The following is a 20,843-nucleotide window of genomic DNA, read 5'->3' as shown; positions in this document are numbered from 1 at the left end:
CCTGCCTGGATACTGCCATGCTACCACCTTGATGATAATGGACTGAACCTCTGAACCTGTAAGCCAGCCCCAATTAAATGTTGTTTTTTATAAGACTTGCCTTGGTCATGGTGTCTGTTCACAGCAGTAAAACCCTAACTAAGACACTACCTAAGTGAGCTCAGGCCAAAGCAAAACACATTTCCTTCATCAGATAATCGGAACCAAAATACAGTTCATTCTAAAAGCACACTAGTCTAAGATGTATAAAAGAATGTTAAAGTTTCTAATGGAGAGAAATGAAAATGGCAACCGCCCTGCTTCAATCACTGCAAAGTTGTGTATATATATTGAATTAACATCATTTGCCTTATAAATATATTTTTAAAAGGTTCTGTTGGAATTTGTCAGGCATTTTTTTGAAACATCCAACATCTTTTCATGACAAAAGTCTTTCAGAGAGCAGAGCTGGAGAGAAATTAGCTGAGCTTAAGAAAAGCGTATATGAGAAACCAACAGCCATCACTATAAACAGAGAAACTTGAAGCAATCCCACTAAGATCAGAGGTTACCACTTCTCTAAAACACGGTGCTTGACGTTCTAGCTAGAACAGCAAGATGAGAGGATGAAATAAGAGATACAAATAGGACTAAAAGAAGTCCAGGTCTCTCTGTTTGCAAATGATTTTATACATGAGAAACTACAAGGACTACACAGGAAATGTGTAGAGAGGGCAACAATTTTCAGATAAGTGGCAGGCTACAAAATTAACCTTAAAATTAATAGCCTTCCTATATACCAACAACACACAGAAACAGGACAGAAACCTGGAAAACAATCCCATCCACAGCCATAGGTTTAAAAATACCTGGAATCAATGTACAGGATGTAAACTCGAAAACACTGAAAAAAAAAAAAGAAATCAAGGAAGACACAGAAGATCAGAAGATAGTGAGAACTCTCATGCACATGGATCAGTAGGATTCATATTGTGAAAAGAGTCATGCAAGCCAAAAGACATCATCAGATTCAATGATATCTTCATCAAAAATCTGATGCACTTCTTCTCAGAAATTGAAAGAAGCAATTTTAAAACTTCATATGAAAGCTCCAAGGACTCTGGATAGCCTAAACAATCCTAAACAAGAGAACACTTCCGGGGGAGTCATCATTCCTGATTTCAAGCTATACTGTACTCCGGTCAGAATGGATGAGATTTAAGACATGAAAGAAATCAAATGCTGGCAACGATGCAGGGAAAAGGGAAGCCTCCCGCACTGTAGGTCACAGTACAAACTGGTACAGATCAACTCTATGACCTAGGCACATCACTTTGGGCATATACCCAAGCTACTCTCTTTCCTACTCCAGGGACACTGCTCATCCTTGTTCATTGTTCTATTCACAATAGCGAGGACATAGAAAGAGCCTAGGTGCCGTCAGTCAACGAGTGGACGATTAGAATTTTATCCATCTGGAAAAAATAAATTATGAAAATTTCAGGTAAATGAACGAGACTGGGAAACATAACGAGTGACATAACCAAGGCCCAGAAAGACAAATGTGGCATGTCCTCAGTCATACATGGATCCTAGCATCAAATCTTTAGATTTTTGTATTTAACTTGAGGTGCATGTAGAAGCCAGTAAACAAGAAAGGAGCCATAGATGGAAAGGGTAAAAAGAGATCTTAAGGCAGCAGAGGATAGTATGGCTCAGGGGGTATAAAGGGAGGAGAATAATGGGGAAAAATGGTTTAAGGAGGGAGGGTGGGGAAGCAGGAGCATTGAACAGGGTAAGGAGAGAAAACTAGTAAGAAGTTTGAAAGTTATCTTATCCAATGAATAATGCTTTTCCCAGAAGGCAGAAGTTGTCAGATAAATAGCCCAGTGCCAAGTGTATCATACATTCTCTCAAGTTGTTTATTGGTGTTGTCCTGGAGACCTCCTACATAATACAGGCTACTGCCAGGGTACTCCAGAGACTTCCTATATACTACAGGCTACTGCCATTGTTTGGGATGTCCTGGAGACCTCCTATACAACCCACCCAGTCTATTGCCGTTGCTCTTGATTTCCCACTGGAACTTGATCGTGAGACCCTATTGCTGGAGACACTATATATTCTGTTCATAATACATGGAGGAATAAAAGTTCCTTTTTTCTGTGTAAGGTACTATTCAGGCGGCTGACGGAGAAAGGTCATCAACAGAGTCACCAGTTATGAACCCTGTGAGCTACAGTAATGATCAAAATGGCAAGACATGCCTGTGGGTACAAGAGTGTCATCAATGTTACGGACGTAACCAACTACTTTTCTCATTGAATTTAAGGTCTGCTCCACAAGGAAATGCAAACCTGGTAGTAGTCAAGAACCAATGGTTGGGAGTTCATAGGACTTACGACTATTATTTTGCTAAACAGAGCATCAATCTGCCCCTTAAATACCTATAGACTTGGGCAACTCTTAGACCATATCAAAGATGTTTATTTGTGCAGTGGATGACAGTTAATGAAGAAAACTCCCAACTGGGCAAAGTGCAGAGGGTAAGTGTCTATGGTGTGTCCTCCATGGTTCAGGGACCATAATGGAAGAGGAGGCAGGAAGAGATAAGAGTCAGAGATCAAAGAAATGCAAAAGAGGGTATTTTGATCATGACAGATGCACTCATGAACTCGCAGCAAGTCTGGCTGACTTCATGAGAGCTGTACAATATGAAAAAATTGACAGCTTTCATTTATCAGGTCCCCATGATAGGCTGAGGACATACATAAATGAGGGCCAAAGAGATTATGTAGTGTGCCTATATTCACATTTAGGGACTTATCTGGGCTACCAAGCAAGTAGACATGATCCCAAAGTCCTGTTACAGGGGCCAACCATAACTTTCTCCTGAGAGGTTTCATTCAGCAGTGGATGGAAACAGATCCAGAGACCCATACATCAGGTGGAGCTTGGAGACTCATGTGGAAGAGGGGGTGGATATAGGACTGAGTGAGCCAGGAGGAACCAAAGTCACCACAGGTAGACCTACAGAGTCCACTAACGTGGGCCCATGGGTGGAGGTTTGGAGGAGGGTCAGAGTCACTGAACCACCAGTCAAAGAGCATGCAGGAACCTAGACTCCCCTACACATTTGTAGCAGATATGCAGCTTGGTCTTCATATGGATTCCCCAACAACAGAAGCAGGGACTGTTTTGGATTCTGTTGCCTGCCATCAGATTCCCTTCCCCTAGCTGAACTGCCTGGTTGGGCCTTGATATCCCTGGGTTGGGTAGAACACAAGGGAGGCTTCCCCTTCTCTGCCAAGAAGGGGAGGGGATAATGGAGGGAGGGATTTGTGAGGGTGTGACTGGGAGGAGAGGAGGGAGGGGAGGACTGTGGCCAGGAAGTAAAGTGAATAAATAAACATATTAATTGGGGAAAAAAAAAGTCCTGATTCAAGCTCTCCAACACACTGTTCTTCTGGGATACGGGTAGGAAAGCTGTCAATTCTGACAGGCTGTAGAGGGAAAGTAAGAAACACAAGCAGTTTAAGAACACAGACACACAAGGACAGTGCCCAAGCAACAGCTCAGTGCTGAACATGTAGGACTTTTCTCAGTTGTTACCACACATGGCAAGGGTCCAACTTTTATTTGTAAAGGAGCTGAGATGTGAAGAGACTGGAGTGCTCAAACTCGATGACCCCTCTGAAATCGCCTCTGGTATTTTTCCAGAGGATCTACGCTCCTAGAATCTAGCCTCACAGATTAGCATTCCCCACATTTGTGTGCAAAACTCTATTTTTAAATCTTGTAAAGATGGCTCTAGTAGTCACCTCCTCGAAGGACAGGGTCACACAGAAGGCTACAAACTTCCAAGTGCTCTGTGTCTTAAAGTAGTAGTGAGTCTTTCTACAGCCTGCCCCACTCTTCTTTAGGAGCTTTTCAACCATATACAAAGTGTGGCTTTGCATGACTTACCAGTGAATTCACAGTAAATGGCTGCTCCATGCTGTCCTGTCTGCAAAGGCAAGGTGCTCACTCCTTCTTCTCAGTCACTTCATCTGTTTGAAAGACACAGAGCAAAGCCGAGATCACTCTAGGAGAACACAAGTCTCGATTCCCAAGGTCCAAGATCAAAGGAAGGTGAATCCGTTGAGAAAGGTACACAACCAGAATGCCTCAAGGGACTGTGGAGGTCTTCTCCAGAAAATATAAAACAGTGGGTGCTTATGTATGCTTGAAATTGATCTTAAAAGGTGGAGGGATGCAGGGAATAAAGGCTTGATGAGAAGAGTGTATGGCACTGCCGTGTGCTGGTTTATTTAGAATCCTATGCAAGGCTATATATAAAGCAGGCTTACTTCCTTCAAAAACAGAAAAAGAAGAACATAGTTGTCACTAGCAAGAATGCTGTGGCAACTGACTCTTCACCTGGTGCCAGGCTGGGTTTAACCACCCTTAAAGCTGCATCTGGCAGACGTATCAGACAGTTGTGTTTGTCCAGTCATTGTGAACCATGGCTTGTGGAGTCACCTCCCCTTGAGAATGGACAAGACTGACCTGTTCTAGTGGGTCTTCTACCTCTGGAACATGATAAATGAATATTGCTCCCACAATTAGGTTTCATTATCTATCACAGATGAAGATGTGTTACAGATATATTAAAGCCACTTAAGCAATTGGTCTTAATTAAAAGGCCATGAGGTCTTCACCAGAGGAAGTGAGACTTTGAACAGCTTGTTTTGAGAGTCAGATGCCAGGAGTTCTGCAGCTGCAAGAAAGCTAATTCTATCCCAAACCACAAGAACTTCAAAGAGGAGCCACCACCACAGCCACAGCTGAGCCCCTACCCACCAACACCCAAATTAGAGATCCCTAGTCTGTCCTTACAAGGTCAACAGCTCAATTTCAACCTTAAGATACCAGAGAGAACTTATGTAAGCTAAGCTCACATACGTGTCTCCCAAAAACCTGAGATGAAGATAGATTGTCTTTAACCATTAAGTTCAAGGAAATCAATATGGTAGGAATAGAAAACCAGCCACCTGTGTGACTCCAGGTAAGTTATAATGTTGGGGCATCCGATACAGGGAGAAGTAAAGGTACCAATGATATTGCTGTAACAAGGATTAAATGGGTTAGCAGGTAAACTAAAGAATTCCCACCCAATAGCCAATATTCTAAAACCATTAAAATTATTAGAATCTTTATTTTGCAGCTGAAGAAACTCAGTTTCAACAGTGTTAAGTAAACATGCCCAAGTTCAAATCTTTACAATTGCTACCCCTTCCTTTGGACAACAGCGGATGTCAACCTTTCTCTCCATCCTTACCAAGCAGAAAATCCAATAGAATTACTATATGTAGAGTAAACATTAAATGAGAGAGTTGTCTTCCAGAAGTCCTCTGATCTTGAAGAAACCATTGTAGAAAACAGGGATTTCTGTGATCTAGAGAGTTGTTTTCTGGGGGAACTTTACAGCCTTTGCATGACTTTGGTCACAAGACAGTCCCGGCATACCTGGAGTGTCTTGCGTTATTGAGTAGTGGAAACTGTACACAGTAAGGTCTGAAGCTACAGGGGTGTGGTGTTTTCCTTCATGAGACATAGAGATTAGATTAGGGGCATTGGTATAAAGAGCTTGTTTTACACCCCCACCCCGACGGAAAGAAAAGGAAAGAAAAAACCTTTGTGAACAATCAATAAATATGCTTTTGCACAGCGCTTTGATGTTCATCCACAGAGGCCAGATCTCCTCGTTACCAGCAAGGCCATAGCTCATTCTTGAGTGATCCTTTTGCTTTGATCATCCCACATGACCAAGAACAGCAACATTCTTACTTTTCTACCTTTAACCAGGTCACCTTCTTTGCACCCTCCCAGCCACTTTGGTAACTTTGGACGCTCATCTCCTCACTTTGGAAACAGGAGAAGGTAAGTTGTAACACTGCGATTGATCCAATCTAATCGATCAGTTCTTCTCCATGTTATTTTTCATCCCCACCCACAGAAATCTTTCAAAGAAAATGACTTTGCCTCTTTAACTTCTGGCTTTTCCCTCTTGACCCCATCGAACCTTGGAGTAACTTGCTGAGCTGTACACCTGAGTTACAAAGATGCTCAGGAAAAAAAAAAAAACAAAAAAAACAAACAAACAAACAAAAAACAAAAAAAAAACCAAACCAAAACGGCTTTGGAGAGCTACAGTCACAGTGTGAGCTGATGGCTCTGATACTGTGGATGATGAGGAACTCAGACCACACTCAGGGGAACAGCCCCTTCTCAGTTCTCAGACCAAACAGGAAAAAAGAAGTTAAGGGTTTAAGAGACTCGCTGCCTGATGTAGCTGCACTTCTTTGTAACCTCAGCATTAATAGGGTAGAGTCTGTAGTGTTCAGGAGTTCAAAGTTAGCTTTAGCTACAAAGACACTTGAGTTTAGCTCTAGAGAAAGTTGAAGGGCATCCTAGGCTATGTGAGACCCTGACCCTGTCTCAAGCATCAGAAAGAAGAGGGGAAAGGAAGAGGTAAAGAAAGAGCCAGAACAGTATGGATGGGTGAGGGAGGATGCATGGGCACAAAGAAATATTGATCAGTCATCTGGTCTTGTAAAAGAATCCTACCATACAGAGAGAGGTGGAATCAGTAGGGTCAGAATTTCTGTACAAGGCCATTCCAAGCTACATGTCAAGTTCAGATCAGCCTCATGGTGGACTCTTTTTATTAGTTAATAAAAATGCAGAGTTCTAGAACTCATACACAAAGATTCTAAGCCCAGGAACTGGCATCTTAGAACACAGCCCAGGGAGTTTTCAATACAGCAGATTCCAGAGATATATTTTGAAGAAAACAAAACAAAACAGCACTTACTGTACCTGGCAATGTATCATGCAGGATTCTTAGTTTCAGGGAAAAGACCCCAACTCTTGAGTTCGAAGAACAATGGAGAGATCATTTATTTCCAGGAAGGCCAGCAACATTGGGCTCAGAGGCTGCATTTCCAGGAACACCACCTCAAATCTCATAGAAGTTTCTAGAGACTATTCAGCTGTCTCTGTAATAGTGCAAACAAGGGAGTCTACAGCTTCCTCTACTCCTGCCACGAATTGTTGCCGTGGAAACTATGTGCAGTTGCCTGGGGGTTTTCTACATGTCTGTAGTTTCCATATCATGAAATAAAAATGCCCATCAGTTATGCCCAGGTCACATGCCTGCAGCCTGGCTGTAAAGAGGGCTGAGTATGTACCTTTAGTGTGTCACACTTCTATAGAAGGCAATGGACATGCCAATTTAGAAACGTATGTGTTTAGGGTGGGTGGTAGAACACAGCAGTGAACACACAGAACCAAGTGAACAAAATCTTCTTTGTAATGAATTTCCATTGGTATAAATTGTTTACTTCAAATATCTTAAATACCAGAATTAATTAGCTTGATGCAGCTAAAATAGTCACTTTGAGCTTTCACACATGAGTTTATAATTCAGTGGTAGAAACGAATCCCTTCCAAATATAAGACAAAAGAAGTTCACAGATTGGTTGACCTATTTTTTTTTTGAACTGTTTACTGCTCGATGGCTCTGTTCCTATATGAATTTCTGTATTTTTTAAGTTCCCAGTTCTAGGCCAGTGCCTCTCAAAGTATAGACCAGCTATCCCGAGATGCGTTCACAGAATGCTAAAGGTCTGTATTATTTCCATATTACTACACTGTTTGATTTCTTGCATATATGTGGGAGAGTACTGAAGGGACCGATGTTTACTCAGGACCCCAAGACCAAATTCTCAGCACGAAAGAGATTTATTTGCCTCAGAAGGACAGAGGGTAGGGAATAGGAGACAAAGACAGAAGACAGAGAACAAGAGAGAAGAGGGAAAGGAACAGGGAGAGGGGAAGGCAGCATGTGTCCTAGGAGGACAAAGAACTGTGGCTAGATAGAGACATGGCGTGTAGAAAAACAGCAGATTATAAAGGTAAAAGGGGAACTCCTGGGTTAGGATGAGTTGATTAATTTTAATTGGGCATATCAATCAAGGTGGCTAAAATGGAGCCTTTTGTCGTTGAACTTCAATACTTTGGTAGCTGGACCCTGGTAGTTAGCCTCAGTGGTGAGGAAGTGGCCAAATAGGGAGATAAACCTTTGTGGCTAGTATTAGGAATGTTATCTAATGGTTTGTAGCAAGGCAGAGGGAACTAAGGAGAAGGGCATGGCCTGCCAGAGCCATGTTTGCCATGCTCAGGCTTGCTGGAGTCCCGTCAAACATGTATGTGGGTGTCTGAATGAATGTGCACAGGTGCCAACAAGTGTGGAGGTCACAGGTCAAGGTTAGCTGTCTTCCACAATCACTTCTCCACCATATGGTTTTGAGACAGGATCTTCACTGAATGTGAAGTTCACTTGTTGGCAAGCCCCAAGGATACTCCTGCCATCGCCTTCCCAGGGCTGGAATTATAGGCAAGCTCTTTCTGGGCCAGCATTTATGTGGGTGCAGAGAATCTAACCCCAATCCTCAAGCTTTCAAGTCAAGCTCTTTATCATTCAAATCATCTCTAAGCTCTAGTAGTAGTCGTAGTAGTCGTAGTAGTATCAACCTCTCATAGTTATGTTTTAAGAGTTCCTAGGGAGTAAAGTAATTTATAGGACCTTCACTTCAATACTCTTAATGTCTGTTTTAAACATCTAATACTGTAAGCAACATACTTAAAATTGCATAACTATCTTTAGCAACATTTTAGAGGGCAAAAAGTTTAAGCACTGGTTTTATAAGATAAGCAAGCAAACAAGCAACATAAAAATGGATCATACTATGCCAGTGCCACCCAAAATAAAGCAAGCCATATGAATCTAACACAGGGAACGTCAATGCCAAGGTCACCTTTCATTCATGCTACTGGAATCTCCACGAAATAAGAAGAGAACTTAAACAGTAAGAGATACTGGCCTTTACAGAGCTGAGGCCCACAAGTACATATACAGCAGGCTGGTAAGTATCCCACAATGCCATTCTCTTTCTGATATGAAGATGTCATTGTCAGTAGATACAGAGCACACTGCTCAGACCCACATTTTCCACCTCTGGGGCCATGTTACCAAGTCACAGTCTACAGGATGTAGACAGAAGTGAGGCAGTCAAGGTCTAGAACCTGAAGAATGACAGTAATGGCTGAGCATCATGGGAAATCTTCTTGGGCCTGGGTTTGCATGACCCAGGGACTTCAGGCAGCAGAAGTCAGTGGTCACCAAAAGTCAACCCGAGACAATGGAGTTCATGTTGATGGTCTCACTCTGGTGAAGACTAAGACATGGAACTTGTAGGAGAAAGCAAAGCAGATCAATTCTCTTAATTAAGAGAAATTAATAAAAAGTGAGGAACTGAGGCAGAGAGAAAGAGTTCCAGGAGTGAAAAAATAGTTAAATTGTTTTGTTCAGACTGCTCTGTAGATTCATTGTAGAAACTGGACAAAGACTGCGGTAATTTCTACTGAGATCAGTTAGCACTTGGGACCTATCACAGGTTTAGCTGATTAAGAGGTAACATCTATCCGTGTTCTAATCCAGTTGGGAGATAGTCACACTCTGCTCATGTGCTACCCATCACACACACACACACTCACACAAATACACACACACACACACATGCACACTCACACAAATATACACACATACACACACATGCACACTCACACAAATATACACACACACACACTTCACACACACATTCACAATACACACACATACTCACACTCACACACACTCACACACATACTCCCACAAACACACTCTTCCCTCCCCCCACGTCTAGTCTATCTCTGACTTCTGCTTTGTCAGCTGTTGACCTTCATCGTCTGGAGCTGTTGGATCTGGCTGGTATTATTACCATTGACCTTGCAGGTGTTCTAGGCTGTTGATAGTCTGTGCTCTTTGTTCTCACGTTTATGTGGCCAGCATTAGTGTCATGCAGCAGTGTCCTTCACATGTTCCTCAAGGAAGGGTGCTGTAAAGGAGGCAGCTGGCCTGCTAATGCTGCCTCAGAGGCCTCCCTTCCTCTTTTCTGTCCCAGCTGGTTACCTGATGCCCAGCTACAAGCTCTTGTTTCTCCTCTTTAATGTCCCCACCTTAACTATTTTACCCTCAGCACATCTGTTCTCATCCTCACATCTGTGATAACATGCAGCTTTACCATGAGTCCTTTTCCTTACTACCTAGGGTGAGAGAGCTTCCATCTCAGAGGGATACATATGACTTGCTGCACCCACCCCCCACCCCCTCTGGCCAGCTGAAGTCACATGAAGCTGAGATGTGTCATCAGGATGAGCCATGGCAAAACAGGAAAAAAAAAAGAGCATCTTAGTTTGCTTGCACTCAGACAACTTAGACAGATGCAGACTTCTCTCCTGCTGAGTGCTTTGACTGACTGTTTAGGGAGCTGGACGAGCATCCATTGCCAAAGCAAAGCCTGGGGACCATGGCCATGCTAATATGAGAACACAACCTGCCATTACTCTTCTTTCCCTAGTCTCTGAACCTGTCTGCTTGGTCTCTACCCTTCCTCTATGTCCCCTTAGCACCACATCCCCTGAAACTGGCTTCTCCAGAATCAATCTCATACAGTCTCTCAGATCTACAGTGAGCTGCAGCTCGAAAGCTTCTTTTGGTTGTCATAAGTAGGTAATTTGGTTGTTTTCAGTAAACTTTAATTTTTAACTTTCCTTTCAGTTTCGTGTGTATGTGTGTGTGTGTGTGTGTAGTATACGCCCCTATACCTGCACATGCGTGTAGAAAGCAGAGGTCAGTGGAGGGTTGTCCTCTTCTTTTGCTCTCCAGTTGATTTTTGACAAGGTCCTGCACTGAACCTGAAGCTCATGAACTCAGTAAGACCAGCTGGCCAGCCAGCCAGCCTCAGGGATGTGTCTGTCTCTGCTCTCTACTGCTAGAATTGCAAGCAAGCATGCACCACCATACTTGTCCTTGTCCTGTGTGTTGAGGACACTGATACATGTCTTTACATTTAGTGACAAACTCTTTACCAACCAAGCTGTCTCCCCAGTTCCAGACTGCCAGCTATCAGAGACTTGGGCACCATGGAGCTTAAGGCCCTCTACTTAGGCACTTACAATATTTAGTTGTTTTATCTGTGGATTGGAATGAGAGAAATGGAAGCAAGGTTCTGATGAGGAAATCAAAGCCATTTTTATTTACTTATTGCCCAACAGGAGAGAAGGCACACAACTTTAGTGCTAAGAGAATAAGCAAGTGGTATTTGAAGGCAGGAAGCAATCCCTGTAACATTAACTCGGTAAGAGAGTCGGCTTGAGGCTGTCTGTTCTAACTCTACACTTCTGCAGCTAACAGGGAAGAGTGGTTGAAGATGGCTTCAAGTGCTAAAGATAAAACAGTGCAATTTGGAGAATCAGAAATATACTGAAGCAGGTCAGAGGCCACACAGGAGTACTGCATGCCATGCAAGAAGAAAATATAATTAACTGTTCGAAGTGAAGGTCCAGTGTGCCAGCAAGCACACAGTGCAAATAGCCCTGTACTCACACACGGCGGAGGTAAACTTAGTTCTAACATCTTGTTAATGGTCCTTAGTGTGCCCCTCAAGGTTGGCAGCCTCATTCACAAGTGGCCTAGCTGTGTTGTTCTCACACGTACAGCTGTTTGAGAACATCCATCAGTAATGTTTGAGTCTTAGCCTGCTCCTTAACCTCATTCCCAGTACACTCTACATTCTTCAGATTTGATAAGATCTAAATTACAGCCACTTAACCTAAGAGAGACCTTCAGGTGGTTCTGCCTTTTTGGGTTTATCCCTAAACACTTCCCCTAACATAGCCTCTAGAAAAGGTAGCTGTTTTCCTCTTAAACTGACCTTTTACAGAGGTTTAGAGAGCTTCCTACTGATCCTGACATACAGGGCTTGGGAACGTGGATGCCCAAAGTACTCATGTTCACAATGAACACAAAGAAGCTAACCCTGTCTCAGAGGCTCAGTTGAAAGCAGCCCAGGGAAGGAAGTGAGCAGCCAGCTACTCAGAGGCTCTATGACAAGAGGGGTCTCATCCTTGATAGCAGCAGCTTCTTTCTGTTTGATCCCCAACTCATTGTTGCCAACTCTCAATTAGCCCCACAGACTAGAGGACAGTGTGATTCTCTTTTAAAATATGGAGCAAATAATGGAGAGAATGAACAGAAGACAATATCTGGCTAGTATTTGGTGACTTCTTTGTGTCTTAGGTTTTTCCCCCCTCCCCCTCTTCCTCTATCCCCCTCTCCCCTGATCTCCTCACTGCTTTCTGAAGGGCAGGGGATGTTCAGAATCTAGGGCTTCACATGCTGGACAAGAACTCCAAACTAAGGTACATACTCAGACCAATTTTGTAGGTCTTTTTTTCCCCTTTCAGTATCAATTTACTTAACTTTTTTTTTTTCTTAAAAATATAGATATTTTAGCTGCACAGTTTTGGCTCAGGCCTTTAATCCCAGCACTTGGGAGGCAAAGGCAGGTGGATCTCTGTAGATTCAAAGTCAACCTAGTCTATAAAGCGAATTCCAGGACACCCAAGACTGCCCTGTCTCAAGAAACCCTGTCTTGAAAATACAACAACAGAAAGAAAGAAAGAAAGAAAGAAAGAAAGAAAGAAAGAAAGAAAGAAAGAAAGAAAGAAAGAGAGAGAGGGGGGGAGGAAGGAAGAAGGGAGGGAGGGAGGAAGGAAGGAAGGAAGGAAGGAAGGAAGGAAGGAAGGAAGGAAGGAAGGAAGGGAGAGAGAGAGAGAGGAAGGAAGGAAGGAAGGAAGGAAGGAAGGAAGGAAGGAAGGAAGGAAGGAAGGAAGGAAGAAATCAACCAACCAAAACCAACTAACCAAACAACAAAACCCACCTTTTTTTTTTTCAGGAAGAGGTACTTAAGCTTAGAATCCTAACCCACTTTCATCCACAACAGCAGTGTTTTCTAGAATACAGAAAAGGATCTACCAGACAGTGAGAACTCTCCTGACAGGCTCCACACTCACAAAAGAGCTGGGGACATCTCTACTCAGTGGTGTCCTTTTCTCCCGAGTGCCACAGTGACCTGGAGAAGCAGGTGAGGTGCTGTCAGGTGAGAGAACAGATCAGCTCATGCCATCGGTACAAGCTTAATTCTTATTGGCCAAAGCAACAGCCTTTCTCGTCCCCACTGGGTTAGAGTTCATTTTCCAGGAAGACCAGGGCGCAGCTTACTTTAATTAGAGGTGCCGAAAGGAAAGTATTGTATCCTAGGCCTTGAGCTGCAAAGATCTTAATCTTATCTGCTTCAGATAAAGGGAGAGGGCCATTCCCAAGCCTTCAAGGACAGATTCACAGAGGAGGACCTCTAAGCCATACTCTTAAAGCTGCAGGCCTGTTTAAGGAGGGATACCAGCTAGGGGTAGCACCTCCCTTCATTTTGAAAGGCTCTGAAAACAGAATACTCTGATTACTTAAAATCCATATCTATAGTGCTTAGGGGAAAAGTGCCGTGGCCCAGATGGCATCTTATCTATGCCAGATTATAGCCATATAAAGACATGAACATCTCAAACTTGCCAGTTAGTAATTGAATCTTAAAACCCTTTAAAGTTTCTAAGACTTAGGAAATCCCGAAAGTATTACTGAAGAACACATTCCCCAAAGTTAAGAGGAATCTCTGGGGGAAATAAAAGGATGTGAATGGAAAGGAAAAGACAGGAACATGAAGAAGCCCCTTCTGTTGAGGGTTTTTTCCCTCTACCTGTTAACCACTTTGTGGGTGTGAACACCTACTGGGTGTCAGGTTTCGGCCTCCTCCCTGCAGGTCTGTCCTGCATGAACAGTCTAGAGCAGAAGGGTCTGAAGGTGAGCAGCCATCGAGACTGGAGACACCACAGAGGGAAGAATTAAATACACACCTCTTGGGGAGAGTTTTATTGATCTATGTATTTTGATGTGTATGAGTGTTTGCCTGAATGTGTGTGTATGTGTACCACATGCATGCCCAGTGCCTGATGAGGGGGGTCAGTAGAGCATGTCAGGTCACCTGGAACTGGAGTTACAGACAGTTGGAAACACAAACCAGACCCAGGTCCTTTGCAAGAGCAGCAAGCGTCCTTAACTACGGAGTTGACACGATACAGAAGAAGAAGAAGGAGGAGGAGGAGGAGGAGGAGGAGGAGGAGGAGGAGAAGAAGAAGAAGAAGAAGAAGAAGAAGAAGAAGAAGAAGAAGAAGAAGGAGGAGGAGGAGGAGGAGGAGAAGGAGAAGAAGAAGAAGAAGAAGAAGAAGAAGAAGAAGAAGAAGAAGGAGGAGGAGGAGGAGGAGGAGAAGGAGCAGGAGGAGAAGGAGAAGAAGATGATGGTGGTGGTGGTGTTTGTAAGATCTAGTATTTCTGAGAAAAAACATCAACCATTTTTTGATATTTCATTTTCACTTCTAAGTATCTGATTGATAGTAGCAAGGCTTCCTTCTTTACGACTTTTAACCTGTTGTGGGTTTAAAAAAAAAAACTTCCAATATCTCACTGAAAGTACTAATTTCAATCCTTTCTCTCTTTTAACCTGTTTCATACTACTTAATGAATTGTGTAATAAGTACAAACTACAGCCTGGATATGAATTTGTAGCAAGTATTCATCTATGACTATATCAAGACTATTCTGAATTCCATTTTTACTTTAAACACACGGTGTGCTCTCTTCTTTCCCTCTAATACAGTGGTTCTCAGCCTTCCTAATGCTGCAACCCTTTAATATAGTTCCTCATGTTGGGGTGACTCTAACAATAGAATTACTCTTGCTGATACTTCATAACTGTAATTTTGCAACTGTTAGGAATTGCAATGTAAGTATATACTATGCAGATATCTGATATGTAACCCCTGTGGGGACTGTGATCCATAGGTTGAGAGCCGCTGCTCTCTTGTCTCCTGGGTAAGAGCCAAGCTGAGTTTACATGGGAAATGCTAATAAAGTATTATTTGTCTGCACAATGGCTGCCACGGTGGTAACAGGTATTGTTAATACAGACTTTTCTTCTCTAATGGACACATCAACACACTTGACCTCAGACTGTGGTGAAGACAGCCTCTCAGATAACAGACACACCCTAGACTTGTAACCCACAGTCAGAACACTGGAGTTCAAATTCCAAGTTGTCTTAGAGTGAAGTAATGCTTAACAAACATACAGCACAGCTTTCCCTACCCTTCCCTCCATTCCATGCATGAGAAAACAAAAGCTCCTAGAAGAGGCAATAAATTGAACCTTGATGGAAAAAGGACGCAAAGGGAGGAGCCTATAGTTCAGGCATGGTTCTGCAGTGACACCAGTCATTCATTAATGGACCATCCAGAGACTGCCCCATCCGGGGTCCATCCCCTATACAACCACCAAACCCAGACACTATTGCATATGCCAGCAAGATTTTGCTGACAGGATCCGGATATAGCTCTCTCTTGTGAGGGTATGCCAGTGCCTGGCAAATACAGAAGTGGATGCTCACAGTCATCTATTGGATGGAACACAGGGCCCCTAAAGAAGGAGCTAGAGAAAATACTCAAGGATCTAAAGGAGTCAGCAACCTTATAGGAGGATCAACAATATGAACTAACCAGTACCCCCCAGAACTGTGTGTCTCTAGTTGCATATGTAGCAGAGGATGGCCTAGTCGGCCATCAATAGTAGGAGAGGCCCTTGGTCTTGAGAAGATCATATGCCAGGAGTACAGGAGAATGTTGGGGCCAGGAAGCAGGAGTGGGTGGGTTGGTGAGCAGGGCCGTGGGAGGGTATAGGGGACTTTTGGGATAGTATTTGAAATGTAGATGAAGAAAATATCTAATAAAAAAATGAAATAAAAAAAACCAAAAAATTTTGGAATTATTAAAAAAAAAGAAAGAAAAGAAAGAGAGAGAGAGAGAGAGAGAGAGAGAGAGAGAGAGAGAGAGAGAGACAGAGATAGAGTTACCAGTGAAATCCAGGGGAGGGTCAAATCCATGAACCTCAGGCGAGAAGAATGGAACTGACTGTAGAAATGGGACATCTAGAATCACAAATATACAATTCACAGTCTCTGTGCCTGAGACATAAAATGGACATTTATTCACATTTTTCTCCCTTAGACAGACTGATTCAGTGTCTGTGCCTGGCCACCTAAATGAACAATTATTCTGCAGGACACAGCTCAATTCAAAGTATCCACTACCTTTAAAGATAAAATTCTAAATGTTGTGGTATCCAACAGACATTCCATAAACTTATAAACCGATTTACTAGCAGAAAAGCAACATTGTTATCTTGAATAGGTCAGATGTTGAGCTTTTTAAATATAAGTCAATTAATATGCAATATAAAGCTGTTTAGTAAATAAATTTAAGGGGTCAAGAAGCTACTTAGATCTCAAATGTGTTTTTCTAATCATAATTTCAGGATAATTTTTGCTGTCCTGCTGGTGAACCTTTAAAAAAAAATCCAGAAATTTTCACTTCAAATATGTCAATCGTTTTTACCATATCCTGTAATATGCTTTCATTTATCCCAAATGGCTTTAAAAAATAATATTCAAAGGTTCTTAGTTCAACAGACTCATTTTTAAATGACATAATTTTTCTGCTTGCCGAGTTGACTGAAGCTCCGAGAGAGAGGGCCAGGTCTTAACCATGATTAATTAATTGTAGGCAGAGGATGAGACCAGGACCTCTCATCTGCTAGGCAAGCATCCTAGCACCAAGTCTTTCCCTCAGCTGCCAGCATTAGATAGCTGGCATATACCAGGTATCCAATGGTAGCCAAAGGGTCCCTTGTTAAGGACTGCTTCCCAGATAGATGATAGCCCTTCTGAGAACTTGTGGAATCTCTAAGAGGAGCAGCCTGGTGAAAAGAAGTGAAGTCTGTATGTCCATCCCTTGATGGTGATAATGGATGCCTATAAGGAGTCAGTTTCTCTTTCTTTCTCTCTCTCTCTCTTTCTCTCTTTCTCCTCCTTTCCATGTGCCCTTTTTCTTTTTCCTGCCATCTAAGAATTGAGCAGTTATTCTCCACCATTAGCTTCCTATCTCAAGCCTCCATCTTTTCACAGACTCCAGGGTAATGGAGCCAACTCCTTATGTCTATCTTGGGTACTTCAGTCAGGGAAACAAAGCTGACAAAGGTAGATCTTCAAATTCATCAATTATAAGATAACCTAAAACTATGTCTACCCCTTGTTTAAGACTCAGAAACCTTTATTGTTAGACACTTTTGGATAAATAGGTCTTGGCCATGTCTAGATTAGTAGAACATAAGGCACAAAGTACAGGTTGTATTTTGTTTTCCTAAGCAAAAATATCCTTCTCCTTGCCTCAAATTATAATTGGGAAATGAACAATGAGTGTTCTGAGGTATATTTAACTTTTTGTTTAATTCTCAATCCTGGTAATAAGGTGATCTGTCCAAATAAGGCATTTAGTACATATTTACAAGCTTGAACTTATCTGGCTGTGATGGATAAAGTTTGAAGAAGATAAGATCTGGTGTCTCAGACAGGAGACAAGTGTATTACTGTGGAAGGAAGTAGCCCAGTTCTGGACTAAAGACAATAAATGAAATATAGTTTTGGGGGACATTCTGAAGGATACTCATAGAATTTACAATTAACCCAAATATAATGAGATGCAAAAACATAAATAAAGATGTTGTAAGTGGCAGCAGAGATGGTAATTGGAAGTGTTCCTTACCAATATCCAACCAATCACACAGCACCCAGCCCCAACTCTCAGCCCACCTAACAACTACATCTGTAGATTTAGTTTGCTCTCCAAAATGTCTCTCAAGCCTGCATCTTCTATCTTGTCAAGAGGCCCCTTAATACCTGCCACTTTATCTGTCCATATTGCTAGAAGAGATTTTGTACTAGATCTATATATTCCTACCTCATTTCACTCTGATTAACTCTTTTTTTCTCACATTTTTTATTAGATATTTTCTTTATTTACATTTCAAATGTTTTGTTTGTTTGGTTGGTTTGGTTTGGTTTGGTTTGGTTTGGTTTGGTTTGGTTTGGTTTGGTTTGGTTTGGTTTGGTTTTTCGAGACAGTGTTTCTCTGTAGTCCTGGCTGTCCTGGAACTCACTCTGTAACCAGGCTGGCCTTGAACACAGAAATCCGCCTGCCTCTGCCTCTCAAGTACTGGGATTAAAGGCGTGCGCCACCACTGCCTGGCTTCTGATTAACTCTTATGTGACATACGTTGTGGTCTGTTAACACTGACTTGGACATTGCCATTTCTTTGCTTAAAGCTCTTTAATGGATTGTTATTATTAATATCATAGTTATAAATATAATATCTTACTTATAAAGTCTATGTTTTAAGACCCCCTCAGTGGATACCTAAAACCACAGATACCACAAAATTTTACAAACAGTTTCCCTCCCTAGGAATGTATATAAGACAGTATCACTTATAAGTTAGACACATAAAAGATTTATAATACCTAATGACAAAATAGAACAATTATAACAATATATAACAGATTTAATGAGGACACAAACTCGGTAGGATAGAGTAGGGTAGGGTGCCTTTGGGAGGAGTTGGGGAGGGGTGAATACAACCAACATACATTGTATGAAATTCTCAAATAATGAACTGTAAAATAAATTGAAAAGAGATTCATGAGTATGGAATTGCTCTCTCAAAATATTGTATTATACTCATGTTCTCTCTTCTCAGTCACCGGTATCTGAAACACAAGGACTCGATGTCATGAATGAAAAGGGACAAAGTGTAGCTAGCGATGCAAAGGTCATTCTGAGCCAGGAGCCTCTTTACTAGTCTTTATTCACTCCCTCACTCCACATACCAGCATCTTCAGTTACTGACATTCATCATGCAAAGTCAATGCGTATGTACCACCCGACACCAGTCTACACTTCTCCTTCCCCCCTACCCTCCCAGTGATGGTGTCAGCATCTCTGCTTCAGGCCGGATGCTTTCATCACCACCAGTTTACACTGTTGATTACATAGAACTGAATAAACACTAAATAAGCCAGAATCAAGGGATTGTTTCCAAAACAATCAATCAATCAATCAATCAATCAAACAAGAACAACAAACCAAACCAAACCAAACCAAACCAAACTAAAAACCCAACCAAAAGCAAACCAAAAAACCAAAAGCCCTCACAAATGCTCTTAAAAGCCAAAAAATCCTGAAAGCTGGAAGGACTGAGGAATGATTCAAGATTTGAAGACCACGAGGAGATAAGACGACTAAGTGTAATGTGCGGTCTTGGACTGGTTCCTCTACCAGGAGAAGGGCTTGGGTAACATCTGAAACAAGTCAAAGATTAGACAGCAGCACCATGACTTCTATCACTGTTAATATTTAGAGAATCACTGTAAATGAAGAGGAGAAATCTTGTATGCTGCTTCTACAATCATTTGGCAACCTGCCATTAGTTTTAAAAGAAATGTTCTATTTGTACATAAATTTGCAACTATATAATATTTGTATTAATCCTTTGAGAATTTCATCTAATATGTTTTGATCTTATTCACCACTTAAATTCCTACCATAACCACTTAGTCACTTTCCCCACACAACTTCTTAAGTGACAAGCCCCACCCCCACCCCCAACCCCCATGGAGCCAGGTTTGTGTTGCCTTACTTACTACTCTTAGGGGTGGGGCCGCCCTGAGTGTGGTTGACCTAGCAGGTGGAGTCCCTTCATTTAAGAAAGCTGCCTCTCCCTCTCCCAGCAGCTGTCAAAGGCCGGTGGCTCTTCAGTTAGTTCTAGGATGCCACGCCCATCACGCTGCCATTTCTCATCTGGCTTCAGTTTGTACTAAAGTGAAGTATTTTTCAAGTGTTTAAATAGCATCCTTGAATGTCAGCAATATTAACAAAGTAAAGTAATATCTGCATTAGTTGCAACCCCTATAAGATATCCATTACCACGACATCAGATGAAACATTTGCAAATCAGTAGTAAAAGAGACAAACTTGGATGAAGATGAGCAAGTGACAGGAACAAGTTTTAGATAAATATTTACAGCTGTGTGTGATGTGAAAAAAGTGCTTAAGCTCCATAGTAACTAAAAAAACTAAAACAAAAACAAACAAACAAACAAACAAACAACTGAATTTCAACACAGGGCTAGAGTCGGTAGTTAAGTGTTTAGCCAGAAAGATACTTAACATTGTTTCTACAAACTCCTGCTAACACTGAGGGTTTGTTTCTGAACACAATGCAACAACAATAAAACTCCCCCAAATCAGTTTTTAATAAGACAGTGAAGGGTATCACACTATTCCATTCTAAGAACTCCAAGGCAGCCCTGAGGGTTGCATTCCAGTTTGTGATTATGTGAAAATGGATATGCAGGTCAAAAGGAATGTGTGCTCTGGCACCAGAAAAATGAACCAAAACAAAATCGCAAATTTAAACTCAGTAATTTCACTTACCTGACTGATAAAATTTACATAACTGATCAGACTCAGGAGGGAAGATTCTGAAGAACATATTTTCCTGTTGAACAAGCACTTCTAATTTGAAATTGTGGGTTTTTTAGATTCCTTGCCTACATAAACACACACACCCACACACACATTGATATATATGATGTATATATGATATATATGATATATAAATGATATATATCATACACACATATACATATACCATACCACACACACAAATATATAATATATATATACACACACATATATGTATACACACATACATATACATACATATATATATATGTATATGTATATATACCATACCCACACACAAACAGCAGCAGCATATTTTAAACATATTAAAATTTTGAAATAATCATCATCAGAAGAGAATTATTTAAGAGAATTTGACAGATGGATCCCTTAAAAAGACTTAAATACTTGCATCCTGA

General features: G+C 41.7%; 1 protein-coding gene across 6 annotated transcripts in view; it reads right to left on the bottom strand.

Annotated features, from left to right (window-relative positions):
- Positions 1-20,843, bottom strand: part of Stambpl1 (STAM binding protein like 1) — a 45,621-nt gene that overhangs the window by 15,571 nt on the left and 9,207 nt on the right. For 3 of the 6 annotated variants that reach the window (XM_029472566.1, XM_029472567.1, XM_029472568.1), the window contains exon 2: positions 3,946-4,028. In XM_029472566.1, the coding sequence (XP_029328426.1) occupies positions 3,946-3,975 (30 nt within the window). In that variant the 5' untranslated portion in view covers positions 3,976-4,028. Of the gene's footprint in view, positions 1-3,945; positions 4,029-5,299; positions 5,323-6,588; positions 6,745-12,978; positions 12,998-20,843 lie in introns of those variants that run through there. The other 3 variants (XM_021152571.2, XM_021152569.2, XM_021152570.2) reach the window with 3 other exon arrangements.

The sequence above is a fragment of the Mus caroli genome, chromosome 19 (assembly GCF_900094665.2).
Source record: "Mus caroli chromosome 19, CAROLI_EIJ_v1.1, whole genome shotgun sequence".
In the NCBI taxonomy this organism is placed as follows: Eukaryota; Metazoa; Chordata; class Mammalia; order Rodentia; family Muridae; genus Mus; species Mus caroli.
This window is presented reverse-complemented; position numbering and strand designations above follow the sequence as displayed.